This window comes from Pipra filicauda, unplaced genomic scaffold (genome assembly GCF_003945595.2).
Source record: "Pipra filicauda isolate LSUMZ 115617 unplaced genomic scaffold, ASM394559v2 scaffold82_size2718185_pilon, whole genome shotgun sequence".
In the NCBI taxonomy this organism is placed as follows: Eukaryota; Metazoa; Chordata; class Aves; order Passeriformes; family Pipridae; genus Pipra; species Pipra filicauda.
This window is the reverse complement of record NW_024105009.1, coordinates 1,291,913-1,306,848: the sequence shown is the minus strand read 5'-3', so window position 1 is coordinate 1,306,848 and position 14,936 is coordinate 1,291,913. Positions and strand designations below refer to the sequence as shown.

Here is a 14,936-nt window from a genome sequence, read left to right as displayed (position 1 = left end):
GAGAAAATCGGGAACCCTGCCTGTCTATAACTGCTAGAGAATATCAAGTTTAAAAAAGGAAGGGGGGGGGGCAGGGAGAGAAAGGGTGAAAAGAAAATTTCAGAAACGTAATTCAAATACACGTGGTCAAAAAGCAAGGCCTCAAAGAAAGCTCTAGGGTCAATGTAACACAGAATGGAAGCACTACAGAGTTTGGAAGCCTCCCTGTGACTTAAATTACAGATGGCTTCCAGGAGTTTCCTTAATAAAATTTGTCTAGGGAGAAAATATTGGTGTCAGTGAGGGGAAAAACTCTGATTCACGGAAAATGGAAAAGAGAAAGGCAGCTTCAACCAGGAGTCAGTCATCAATCTGTTTCTTAGACAGAGTCTTGGCAAAACCCATTCTCCTGGTAGAACTTGCCTGGAGTAGACCAGATTGATTTGACAGTCTCTTAGCCTAATAAATGCTTGACCTCAAGGTCTGCTGAATTCACTAAATTCACTATGCAGAGAGAATTGGGAACCAATCACCTCTGGGGAACATCCTGTTCTGCAGCCCTCCCCTGATAAAGGCCTTGACTGCTTTCAGCCTTATCGAGATGACTAGATGAAAGCTGCTCTCAGAAGAAGAAAGGTTAATCGACTACACTGCTGTTAATCAATCACTTGGAAAGATTCAGCACTTACAATAGGTAGGTCCCTCTTCCTGCCAAGAGGTTCTTGCATGTTAACCAGGGACCATCTCCTCCAGTTTGAAGGATGAGTAAGAGGCAGGAACATAATCCCCGATAGATGCCAGGTGTCTGATCCAGAGCCAGCTGAAGCGAATAGAAAGACTCCTGGTGAGTTCAGTGGGCTTGGACCAGACCCCGAAGAAAGACTTATCATCCCAGGTTTATTCTGCATACATGTATCGAGCTACTTTTAGCAGTGAAAGATCCTTGAAAAGAAGCAGATTCATCACACACTTCTGCCTCCCTGTGAAATCAAACTTCTTCAAATCATACTGTATCCCATTTACCCTGATTGTCAGATATGGCTGACATCCAGCAAAGGAAAATTACCTGCCTGTGACAGCACAGATAGACATTTCAAAATCTCTAAGGAGCACAAAAAGAAAAATGCCAAGCTGCTAATGTTTTCCTGGCCTTTTTGTAATTGCTGCTAGCCAAAATGATAGCTTTCTCAGAAGAGGAAAAGCTAGATCAATTTCTGAAAGGACAAAGGAAAACTGAAGGAATAAGATTTAAAAGATCCTGGCATGGAAAAGAAAAGCTCAGTCCTGAATCAGCAGTGGTATGCAAGGTGAGGCTGACAGAACCCGAGAGAAAAAAAGTACCAAGAGAGAACACACAGTTAGAAAGTACCCCTGAAGATTTACTTCTGTAAATTAACAGCTGTATTCAGCACCAACATCAGCTGATGACAAAGCAGTGACTGCCCCTGATGTGCTCTAAATGGAAGTAGGAAGTCTTAAGCCCACTGTTACAAATCCAGGTCCTTTTATCCCAGCGCAGAACCACTTGGTAACACACCTGCTGCACCACACAGCTGAAAAGCCATATGGCAAAGAGCTGAAAACAAAAGACACAACACACCTTTAGGACATTTATGGCTACAGGTACCAGCTTATGGTTTATTGGTACAGACTTGCTTCTCCACAGCACTGCTTCTGGCATTTTCTCACTACCAGTCTCACCCAAGGCAGACTCCAGGCTGAACTTGTGCTACCATTTCCTCGTGCCTGCCGCCAGAAGGCTTCAGGATGCTCAAATCCTGGAAAAAAAGCTGCTGGTTGGAAACTTTTTCTTTTGGAATAACCCAGTTTCCATTAGAGGCAGACACATGACAGACTGGTGCCATGGGCTATACCTGCTGTAGCTGGTGAAGAGGTGTCAGGTCCTTCAGAAGGCTGGAAAGCAGTACAGGTGCAGTGACTCTTCTCTGCTCGTCTGAAAGTTAATGGCACTATAAAACACCCTAGGCTATGGATATTTCCTTCTTGGGCAGTGGCAACAAGCAACAGATCAGCGAAACAGAGTAATCTAAGGTGTGCTACATATATAATTTCTATATACTCCAAGAAAATGCTTTTTCCAAGCCATCTCGAATGGACGGCCATGCTCTTTGCCAGTAAACAGCTCATTGCCAAAAACAATTCCACAGTCTTCCCTCTGCTAGCTGAAAAAAGCCCACAAGACATATCCTGCATCTACATCCAAAAGTAAGGACTGATCTCTCTCTCTCTCTCTCTCTATATATATATATAAAATAAGACCTTTTTTCCTTTGCCTCCACTGATAAAATAACCAGCACTGCAAGCAAAGCAAGGCAGATATCATTAAAGAGTAAAGGTACCTATATATTTCATAAGGAAACCTGACAAGAAATTCCACATGCAAAACAAGAACTAGATTTAAGAGGTACAACGGCTTCTTTCCCAGAAAAGACTTTGGTATAGCAGCCCTATAAATCTGAACATTTCAGCCAACTCCACAGCTATGTGGAATGCACACTGCATCAAAACACAGAGCAGCACTCTAGGCTGTACTCTGCTGTAAGAGCCTGGAATTTGTTTTTCTATAACCTTTGTGTGAAAATGATGTCAAAAGTTAACAACCTGCTAAGATAAATGTGAACACACTGTGTCTCTCCAGGTCTTGTTGATGTTATTGCAGATGCAGAATCACGAAAACTGTGCCTTATCTTCTCATGCTTGAAACTGGATTTTCACAGCTATAATTCTACTTTGGAACAAGGTTCTGCCGTTATATATGTAACTGTATGCAGCAATACCAGCAGCAGGTCCTGCTGTGTTTGTCATTCCATGGGCACACACTGAATCCCACTCCCTGGTGATTCTCCTGCCAGTGGCGGATCCCGCTGTAGCCACAAAAATGACAAGAGATCCAGATAAAAAGTGATATATTTCACCTATTGACTATTCATTTCTTAACCCAGAGTGGATGAGCATAAGACACCTGCAGGTTGGTACTAATGACCAAGTGAGGCAGTAGAAAGGTTACTGCCTAATCAATTCTTCCTCGTGTCGTTTGGAATAGCGCCCTACAAGGCTTAAGGCACAAACTTGGTTGCGCTGAACTACGACATCCAAAGACAAAATCCCTTCTGTCTCAAAGGAATGGAGAGGTGGATGGGTGGCAGAGAAACGGAAGGAAAAGTCTCAGTGCCTTATCGACCCAGCTGACATCCTGCGAACGGCACGAACAAAAATTCACTGGGAAAACAGAAAACTTCTTACTTGCCCCTGTCATCGCTCCCCCCAATGGTTCATGCCACGGAAAACCACAAAAATTCCCTTAGGCCACGTATTTAAAAATCTTGCAATTTTATTTGCATATAAAGGCCGCTAGATATAATATCACAATAAATTTAAAGAAACAACCGCTTTTCTAAATTCCATTAACAAGGTAACATAAAACAGAACAAAGCTCAATTAGCATTTACAGTGGTGGAACAGAAATAACTATCTGCAACAATATTTTGTGCTAGCGAGATTGCATTTACACACAGTGCAAAATAAGAAAAAGGAAATAAAAAAGACAAGAAGAATATTTAAATATAAAGGACAACTAAGCCTTATTTTATTTAGGCTTGATTGTATCCATTTGACTCTATACATGCCTGAACTACAACAAAGATTTAACTCGGGCTCTTGAAGGCCTTGAGCACTTGGAAAAATGTGTCACATCCTTCATAATTTAGATGTGCTGTACAGCATAATTTTGCAGATGCTATACTGGCAATATTAAATCCTAGCTTAGTTATAATGCACAAAAAATACATATATATATAAATTCATATTTAAAAGGAGTCCGCATTTACATTTTTTTTTTTTTTTACTGCATGAAATACCTGCTCTTTGCAGCTTTCACCCCCAGTCTTTTAAAGCTAAAATAATTTAAAAAAGAAACAACAGAAGGTAGATATCACATACAGGCTGTGGCTATCTAGATCAGTCTTTATAAAGCAGGTAGAGACAAACAACTGAGAAGTCTATTCTCCCCTTGCTGCATTCTACCATGAACAGAATTCAGTTTAAGTACATGCACACATATCAAGAGGTAAATGGACCCCAAAATATTGTTTGTGCTACTAAAAAAAATTGATATAAATGGAGATAAAAAGCTAACATTTAGACCTAGGGAAAAAGAAGACACTTAAAAAAACCTCGACAATAACATAAGTTGTGCAAATTTGGGTGTTTTTAAATGCTGCCTATTTTTTAGCTTATAATATAATATTAAAATAAGGTCTCTCACTTATTAAAAGAAAGCTTGGCTGTCCTTTTGAGAACACTATAACAATTTACAATGGCAAATTTATTGGAAAACAAAATTCATTTTACAAATTCACAATGCTTTATCAATTTAAAATGAATGCTGCATTTCCAAAAAGCACAACCTCTAACTTTTCTCCTTGTTTGTTTTGCACCAGCAATTTACAAAAAAGAAAAAAAAAAACAAAACAAAACAAAACAACAAAAAAAAACCCAAACCCCAAAGCCCACCCCAAAACAAAAACCCCCACGGTTCCCCCAAAATCCCACCCCGCCCTCCCCCAGCCCCTCTTTCGAAATAAACATGTAACTGAATGTTTTATAATTAGAAAATGGCAGTTTATAGACCTTCCCCAGTTCCAAATGTGCAGTAGTGCTTCAGGATCCTTGAGGGGTCGGAAGGTCGAATATAATTGGAGGGTTGGTTGGTTGGAAGCTGACTGTACACGTTGAAGCATTGATGTACGTCGTGTAACCGTCTGTCATGATGCCATAACCTGTGGGGACAACGTGTCACACTCACTGCACCACAAACAAACAGTGCTGAAGGCTTGTTGTGGGATCAGTGCTTTGGAGTAAAATTAAATTAATCCCTTCAAAACGATGCAAAGCTCTTGAAAGCTGCTTGATTGAAAAAAAAAAAAAAAATACACAGTGTGCCGTGTTTGAAATAAGAACGGATGCTTTTGTTTTATGTACAAACCTTTTTTCCCCCCATGGATAGCCCTCTGTTGCAACTGGATGTAGCAGAAACAGAGACAAAGCCACACATGTTCTTTTTCTAATTACATTATTAGTGAGCTACAGTCAGAAGAAAAAGACCATTCAGGATTCGGAAGTATCTTTGGTTTAGTCTACAACACCCTCACTCTGGGAAATGACCCAAACTCTTGTAAGCTCTCCCTCTGCTAGTCCTTATTATCCAGTTCCTCATCACAGGACTGCCAAGCTGGGGTTCATGCCAGCTCCTGATACCCCAGAAACTCCTCAGCAGGTTAAAAGTATACACATACACCCATCCAGGTTGCCCAGAGAAGCTCCATCCCTGGAAGTATTCAAGGCCAGGTTGGATGGGGCTTGGAGCAAGCTGGTCTAGTGGAAGGGGTCCTTGCCCCTGGCAGGGGGTTTGGAATGAGATGATCTTTAAGGTCCCTCCCAATCAAAACCATTTTATGACTCCACAATATACTATATATATATATATACACACACACACATATGTGCATATACATATATATACACACATACATATTTTTAAACTATTTTTGTAAAAATGTGTGTGTTTTCAGCTGACATCCACAAAAAGCTAAACAAAGAACTTGGAAAAGGTCTTGAAAATGTATCTGGCACCAAATGTACTTGAAAAAATAATTTTGAAACCCCCCAGAGTTTCATGGAGGAAGAGAGTTTCCCATCGCAAACCCACAGAGGAAAAATGTTTTTCTTTTGAACCATTATGATACAGTACAGATCACTGCTGTCTGAAAGCTAAGATAAATACAGCTACCCACAGTGCCTATCAGAAAGAATAATCACTGCAGAATTGCTGCACTGTCCACCTGTATTACTTTATTTATTTAGAATGGCAATTTTGATTTAGACCATCTCATGGTGGGAAAAACCCTGTTTGTGGTTGTTCTTGTTTATCAACCAGGGAAAAAACCTGCATCACCAAAATGTGTGTACAGCCTCCGTTGATTTAAGGGATTGTGGTGCATGTTCATCTCAGCTGGAGTTGGATGAGAATTAATTGAACTGTAAGATAATGCTTTTAACACTTTGCTATTTCTTCCCATAATGAAACAAGCTGTTCTTACGTCTTCTGTGTAAGTACTAAACGGGATTTTAACTTTTTGCTGTTATTCTTGTAAGAATTTATTTGAACATTCGTTTTTAATATGTGCTGCCACCTTTCCTCTGAGATACAAATGCAGGGCGCTACACATGGTTCCTTGGTGCTTTCTCATAATAATGGTCTTGTACATTTTAAATATCTTCCTCTCCCACTATTTAATGCTATTACAACCAGAAGTTTCACCACCTAATGTGCCTACAAAGGCTGTAGACAACTTACACATTTTAGCTGGAAGTCTTGCTATATTCGCTTATTCTTAATATGCAAGGACTAATATTTATACAAAATATCCAATCTTTTCCTGAGTGCATTAAAAGACTGTTATTTATGCCTCTATACTTAAGGTCATGTCAACATTCCCAGTATAAACTCTTTATTTGCAGATGCCAGGCATGAAATTCATCGTATGGAGGGCTTCAGAAAAACCAACATCACTAGTTGAGAAAGCTGTCCTTTTTTTATTTTCCTTTTATGAAGTCCTCCAAATCTTTAAGCTTATGGAGAACCTACTTACAGACAATGGAGAAACCTCCAGGGGGAGAATATAAAGCATTTAATGTGTAATTTTGAGTTCCAGGGTCACAAAGTCTTACACTCTCTCTCTCAGGCAGAACTCCTAGTGTTTGTCTCTCAGCCACATGAAAGCTATGAAATTGTATTAAATATTTAAGTATCTCCAGCATGTATTTAATCTCTCAGTCACTTCCACTGCCACAAACTGAGCTCATTGTTTCTGAAGCTTCACACTCTGCCTGTCCTGGCACTGACAGTGGGGAAATATCTCTTCTAAAACATGAGACTCCTGGAGGGTAACACACGCAGTACAGACTGTATTACAGGGTGCTTTTAGAAATGTATGCACAGTGAGTTCTGGCAATGCCTCCTGATGCCTGACTCAAGATGCCCTCCTTTCTGCTTCTCCTTGTGCACTGAGGGAGGTGAGCTGAGACAGTAAGTTGTCTTTGATTTTCTGTTCCCTCTGGCACCTTTCTTAGCTCCTGTATTTAGAGTAATGGGGATAATTTTCATTTTGGCTTGCAAGTGTGGGGAATCTCATCTGTTTCTCTAACCAAGTTTGTCAAAACTTGAATTGCTTTCAAATAACCTGCATAGAACAACCTTTGCACAGTGAGAGATGTAGGTGGCTAAATGTAGCACACATTCCTGAAACAGCCTGTTTTAATTCTGGCATAAATTTACAATGTGCTGTGCATGCAACCACTTCCCTCAGCTCCTTCCCCACTTTAGTCCAATATGCCACCCTCCATCCATTGCAATACACCATCAAAATGTGCTCCTTGAAATCTGTCTGAGATCCAAGTGGGGAGTAGTGCTGCTCCTTACCTTCATGAATCCCACCAAAGACATGGAGTTTGGGCCTTACTCGCCTCTGCACTGTGTTCAGCAGCTCCACACAACCCACCCTCTGCAGCTCCTTTGGAACCCAGTCTCGAAAACCTGAAGGCAAAATGCAATCAATATTGTTAATTTTCTCTTATTCAGGTAAGGTTTCACGTAGTCTTTCAGGAAGTCATAATTCACAGAAGGTTTATTACATTATCTCTAGTCATAACCTCTCCATTAAAGCACACAGTGGCTTTTAAGGAATGTTTCGCTGCCACTTTGTCTTCCTTAAGATTTCCTCCCTTCAACTGCATTAATATTTTTCTGGATGTGATTTGTTTTTTTAAACTACAGGTTTAAACTCATCTTCCACCTTGAAACCCTGGGACATTTATTCCTGGCACCGTTGCAGATTTTTCTTTCCCTTGCCCTGGCTCTTGGAGCAGTCAGCTTCCCAAGCCAGCTGTGTGGTTATTCCAGAAATGAAAACAGCTCAGGAAGATCAGCTGATTTCGATACAGCTGTCACCCCAAAGGTTTAAAACACAGTCTCCCACAACTTCCAGAGGACCATGGTCTGCAAGCATCAGGTAACTTCTGAGCCCACATCACCAACCTCAAGCAACGCAGCAAAACAGCTTTCAACAAGCCAGTGCTAACTGATTATATTGCCAGTTGGTCCTACGGATAATATGGGAAAATGTGCAAAATTTGACATCAGTCCTTACAGAAGTTTGCTGCCTGGATGGACTAGCACTGACAAACATCAGCAGGGCAAGATGAACGAGGGGGAGTGAAAGGGAAATTGGGAGCCAGGTCCGACTGCAGCACCATTCTCCCGACTTCAGTGTGATTACACCCTGTGCCAAGTTTATCCCAGGTAGTAAAAACGTGTTTGTGACATGAACTTGGGCTCTACCTCCCTTAATATTTACTTACTAAGTAAATAAGTAAACAATAAATATTTATTTAAAAAGCAGTATTTTGTCAATATTACCATACAGGCTGAGACCTAAAGCCCCTCATTTTAGGCATAGTACTAACAACTAATCTGTGTCTGTAGTTAAGATACAGTGCCAACCTTTTGAAATTGAACTTTATTATCTCCATCAAACACAAAATTTAAGTATGCTTATTCAATTAAAGCACTCCTTAGTGTCTGCAGCATCACAGTACTTCTGCATGAACCCAATTCAGAGCAGATGGATTAACAACCCGTTTAAAACAGCACCCATGAAACATTATAAACATGCTTGCGGGGGTTTTTTTGCTTCTTTGGGAAAATAAACTGATTAAGAGAGTGCTGTTCAAAGCACTGGTTTGCAATATCCGGTGGCTCCAAAGCCAGTGGATGCTGTATCCCTGCTTTAACACAGCAGTAAGGTGGGAGCTCCAGTGAGGTTAAAGACAATTTGTAGATCACCTTACGATGTTCTCTAAGTTGTACCAAAAAAATGGAACCAGAATACAAAAGGAGCAGTAATTACATCGGTCAAAAACTTTCTGGACTTTTTTTTCCCTAAGCTTTGCTTAGATTGCTGACTCTTAATTGTGGTAGAAAGCATAAGCATGCATTATTTCCTGACTCCACTGTCACCAAGAAGCTCCGTGAGATCACTGAGCCAGCCTGGAAGCATTTCAAATGCCGCTTTATGATGGCACCATGCAATTCTTAGAAGTTTTTACTAGATTCACAACCATCTCAAAAGTCAGCGACTTCGTGAGATTTGTGTGATGATCTGACCCCTTGGATTGCAAGCTCTTACTAAAACCCTGACAAAATCACAGCAAGGGCAATGAAAAGACTGCCACACTTCCTTATCCTGGTAAGTCATATTTATAAAAGACAGATGCTCAGTTGTAAACCCCACTGAAATACTTAAAATACAGTCCTAGACTGCTTGCCACATGTGCCTTACAGAAAAGCAGTAAATAATATGTGATACTGTCTTCTGGGGTACAGGGTAGAGAAAAAATAGTGGGGCTTTTCAAGTGGTTTTAGTGTGGGCTTTAATGACTTCAGACATGCCAAAACTGAGTACTCCTGTCTCTGCTAAATGAGTTTCCCAGTGTCTTTTTGAGACCATCAGAACTTAGTTTAGATCTTACGAGCTAAAATGGAGATCAGTGAATTACTCACGTTGACAAGGCAAGCAAAATTCAACTAAATGAGAAACTTTTAGCTACCTAATGAGAAAACAAATTATGCATTCATAGACTGGTGCTCACCCATCATTAGTTCAAGTAAGGAACAATTATCTAAGAATGTAATTTTATTCCTTCACAAAGTTCTTATATGCCAATTAATACCTTTAAAACTACTGTTACATATTCTAAGTTTATCAGGACTTTATCAAGGAGAATATGTGATTACATACCCCTAACTGCTGACTGCTTACTCTCAAACCTTAAAGTAACATGCCATTGTAGCGAGAAAAGTTTTTAAAAGTTTTAGTCAATCTCTAAAAAATCACATGGGATTGGAAACTGCTTGTCAGATGAATACTGTTCTTAAATAAAATGTCAAACTATAATGGTTATTGAATCAGATATTTGATCTCCCCTAGCTTGAATTTAACAAAAAAATTAAGTTTTTTTTATTGAAATTCAACAGATCAGCTAAGCCTAATCATCATTTTCCACTTCTTCCAAGAAGGTTTTTAATCCACAGTTTTGAGTTTGGGTGCAATTAGAGTATAGGTTAGAGCATTATTAGTTTTGCTTATTTTGAAAGTAAAATTCTCATGCAAAAAAATCACACAGAGCTTTTGTTTCACTTACCAAGGGGAGGTCCATGTGTCATTAGTATGTCAATTCCCTCAGGAATAAGGTTCCACTTGTCTAGCAAAGACTGACCTCTGGGTAGATTAAAGCCCCATCCATTAAACCACGGTGTCCTTCGGGGGAAAATAAGACAAACTGCATCAGTGTAAAATAAAAATCTCTTTCCTTCTCCAATTTTTTTCCAAATTAAACCAATTTCTGTGCTTCAGAGATTACTTGCAGACAGCCTTTTTGAAGGGGATGCCTCTAAAACACACTGATTCAAATACATACATACATTAATGTATATGTTTGAATTCAGATTAATATCTGATGCTATTTTTGTGCTTGAAGAGTATTCAGCCCTGGGGGCATTTACTCACTAGAGGGGAAGGGAAAAATGTTAGAATAACACAGTCTAAATATAAAGCTTTTTTTTTTTTCAAAGTTTGGGGATGTTGGAAGGTAAGAACTCCTTGCTCGTGCTAATTACCAAAACAAGCAAAAAATTTTCAAAGCTTTTTGGAGGCAAATATCGATTTCTCACAGCACAGGGCAGCAGTAAATAACAGTTCAACAGCACTTAAAAGCACCATCTGTGCTATGGTATTTCACTAAACTCAAATTTGCTCCTTTTAGCACTTTTAATACTGGGTTACTGTCACCTGTCTTGGTTTTGAACTCCTGAGCCTCCTAAAGATCTCCATCACACAATGTTTAGCCTCACGATGGCTTTTTAAAGAGATCTTATAATTTAAAGTTCATTTACTATTTCTTGAGGAAAACTTATATTCTCAGTCTTCTCTACCATAGCATAGCATTGTTCTGAGACACTGGTTTAACCACCAATCCAAGCCTGTAGCAATGACAAGTGAACCTCCTAGGAGTACTTTTTCAAAGTATAACAGCAAAAATGAATAATTTTCATGCAGGTATATCATAATAAAGCCTTTCCTTATCAGATGGGTACACAAAGCAATTGTTCTGAAGAGATACTGTAATGTTTATAGTATCTGTTACTAACAACTTTTTATACAGTTGTTTGTACTGTACTAATTTTAAGGGTTTTCAGCCATGTGTGCACTTCCTAGAGCTCAGGCAACAAATTTAGACTTCATTTTCTAGGGAGGAAACTCCTATCCTAGCCCTAGTCATTTGGGGGTATCTTTCTGAGAGTTCAAGCTCCTCCTGACATCTTTTGTGTGCTGCAGTTCTGAAAAGAGAAAACAAAAACCGGGGCAGAAAAACAATCACAAACCAAAGAAAACTGTACCTTTTAAAGAGACAGAGATCATTAGAGCCCTATGTAATTTCATTATGTAACCTGCCTCCTCTACCCTCTAAATTATTCATATTTCTCAGCCTCAAATATGCATTAAAGCAGGAGTGTCCTGCTGAGATTACATCTCTAATTTTTATTTTTTTTGTAATTAAAGTGCTTTGTTTTCCCGACCCAATGATTTGACCAACGAAGATTATACCCAGTTATATGGATGATCTGCATTCCTGACAATCGGCAGTATGGAAAAACAGCAGGCGCTGCTAATATAGGGGCAGGAAGGTCACTGGTGCCTTAGTAACAAATAATAGACATATCCCATGTAGTCCTACTGAACTAATACTCCTACTACACACACACAGGAACTCATTCAAGCCAGCAGACTTCCTGAATGAACACTAACAAAAGATAGGGAAATGAGACGTTTGGTCAAACATTTGATGAGAGCTATGGGTTCCTCATGTGCACAGCCACGAAGCTTCACCTCTCACAGCTGCCCCGCTCTGCACCCACGGAAACGCCCCAAAAAACATTCCCGTGTTGCAAAGTAAGGTCAGTGTACTCACAGAAGGTTTGCATGCAGCTGAATTAAAACTGGAGGTTGTGTCTTAGCTTTAACCAAATCACAAGAATTTCTGCTCTTCTAGGATTGAAACATTTATCCTGAAACATGTATCTAAATTTCCTGTCCTACAGAGCTCCTAGGTCTTAATATATCAAAATTATTGTAACCTTCAAGGCTGCAGTTAGAAGTTTAAAGATTGTTTGGCTAAACATTCAGCTGCTTGAAAAAAACAAACACACAGAGCATTGGTCAAACTTTTTACTGTCAATTAATGATTCTTTCCCCACTTGCATTTCTCCCGAAGATAAGATTGTAGTTATTACACCAGAGTTAAACCTGAAACATGAAACCACATCTGTGATTTCTCTGGAGCTCTTTGGAGACTACAACCACAGAAAAAGCTGGATTTGTCTGCAGGTTTTTTATTTTATTTTATTTTCTTCTGAAGCACTGTGGAAGGAGGAGGGGAACCTGAGCTCAAATATATTCCTCATTCACCAACCTCTGTAATTAGCTGTGACTAACAGGCCCCACACGGGAACTCACTTGCAAGAAAACTTTCAAGAAACCTTCCTGATTATGCAGCATGTGCACAAAAAAGATGGTCAAGTGCTTACTTAATATAATAAAGATTTTCATACAAAATGAATAAATCAAGGAAGAACACCTGGATTGCAGATTTAGGCTTCAGGCATTTAAAATACAAAACCTTGCATATTCAGTGACAGCACTGCACAGACCAGGCAGACTGAGGGTCCCTGCCTTTCAGGGGGTTCAGGCATTTCCAGAAAGCCAAGAGGATGCGTTCAGAACACCACCAAGAAGAGAAACAGCTTTCTGGCACAGGCTCAGGTTTAGATGAGATCACAGGGAAGGTCACCCGATGTTTGCACTCGGCTGTGTTGGAGTGCAGACGAAATGGAGTTGATGTGCTGTGAATCCCACAGCACATCCCGTGTCACAATCCCAGGAGCGCACAGTGAACGGCCTTTTACCCCCAGCAAACTTGAAAGGCGTGGAGGAAAGACAACCCCTGCAGTGTAGGTAGGTAGCATCCTATCAAGGGGTATTGGATAGGGGTATTTTACTTCCATTAGTGCCTTTTTTTGAATACATGAGTTAGAGTCACTCTCAACTTCTAAATAATTTAGAAGAAAAACTGTGCATGATGTTAGGTGCCTTCTGCAACATATTTTCAAGCTGATTACTCACTGTGAGAAACCACTTCCTCTCTAGGAAGAAATGCCTGTAATGAACTTTGGCTGCACTGTCAGGGTTTAAGCCCAGCTGGCAACCAAGCACCACACAGCCACTCCCTCCTCCCCGTGGGATGGGAAAGAGAACTGGACGGGTAAAAGCACATACACCCACCTGTGGTAACCCCCTAATCAGGTGCAAATAATTAGTAAATTTTTGTAATAAAGTAAATTGCTTGATCCTTAGCAGCCATATTTCAGATCTGACCTGTTTTTTTCTTTCCTACGGAGCTCTAAGTAAAAGTAATTTGGGTTAACTCCTAAAACCGTTCATCGTATACTTCATTTTGAAGTACAGCTGGCAAGAGCAGAAAGATATCAGCTGTTGAATAATGTCACGAGGGAGGCGTAGACGGAAAACCCACCGGGACTGGTAATGAGAGATTACAAATGATTTTGTCATTTTACGTTTGATGGACCAGAACAGTTCCTCACACCCCCATGCCCGGCGTGTGCAGGGGAACCTAATTGAGCCTCTGCTCGTCAGAACCACGCCACACTCCACAGCCTCCTTCACGTGCCATCAAACCATCACGATAACTCCCGGTCCCCGGCTCACCTGACAGCTCAGCCCTTGCCTGACTGCAAAGCTTCCTTGTGGTTTAGGGACAGCAGCTCTGCTGGCACCAGGTGTGACACAGGGAATATCCTCGTGAAAGGCAGACACCTGGCCCGTCCCTACTCTCCTCAGTTCTTCATTTCTACGCAGGAATCCCCACAGGCCCCCCTCCACCTGGCATTCTGGAAGCTACATTTCCTGCAATTAAAACTGAGTGCTTATGCAGGAGGCTGCAAATTACCTTCGCACCTTGTGCTACAAGAGACGCAGACGTTACTTGACGTGATGCCAGGAAGGAGGGAATCTTAAGCTTCACAGCAAGACTCACCCTCCTTTTACAGGTGCACTGGGAGAACCCCTGGACAAGACACACAAATCCATCTGCTTTTTACAGCAGAGAGCTGCCTCTTCAGCAGGTGATCGGATCTCCCTTCTCCCAAGTAAACACTGTATGGTTTTATTAAAACCCAAATGAACCAAAGCCAACCCACAATAAAAGCGCAGTCACGGAGCATTATTTCATGACCAAAAAAATCACAACTGCTCTTTGGTGTGCTCCTCAGAAGCAACCATAGCTATGACATGAGGAAACAGGAGACACAAGGCCACAGCCAAGTTCATCCAAGTGATACAGGAATTTCAAATCCTTCTGGAACTTTAATGTTTTTAAAGGTTGGTATCTCCTACAACCTACTTTCATCTCTTCTCTGGCTCATGAATTTTATTACCTGATCCTCAGAGTTCAACAACCCAAAAGGTAAATGTACAGTGAGACCGTCTAGATTCAGATTCTCCTCTTAACTCCACCAGTAAATCCGTTTATTTCAATAGTTACTTCTAAACAGGATTAGAAAAAATAAATTATCTCATGGTTCTTTAATCCCATGTATCCATTCATTTTTAAGGCTAGCCAGTCTTTTAGGAAAGCTTCAATTTTATCCTTAATCCTATGAGTAAAGTGCGCAGGAGGCAAAAATCTCGTTCTATCTCCTTCCACAGGATAACAGCCAAGGGAGTGTCTAAAAGGCATCGCAG

At 40.4% G+C, this 14,936-nt stretch overlaps 1 protein-coding gene across 4 annotated transcripts in view; it reads right to left on the bottom strand.

The window, feature by feature from the left end:
* Window positions 1-4,598: 4,598 nt before the first annotated feature.
* Window positions 4,599-14,936, bottom strand: part of MPPED2 (metallophosphoesterase domain containing 2) — a 127,241-nt gene continuing 116,903 nt past the window's right edge. For all 4 annotated transcript variants that reach the window (XM_027735720.2, XM_027735723.2, XM_039390480.1 and 1 more), the window contains 3 exons: window positions 10,261-10,376; window positions 7,481-7,594; window positions 4,599-4,778 (listed from right to left, as the gene is read on the bottom strand). In XM_027735720.2, the coding sequence (XP_027591521.1) occupies window positions 4,660-4,778; window positions 7,481-7,594; window positions 10,261-10,376 (349 nt within the window). In that variant the 3' untranslated portion in view covers window positions 4,599-4,659. The remainder of the gene's footprint in view (window positions 4,779-7,480; window positions 7,595-10,260; window positions 10,377-14,936) is intronic.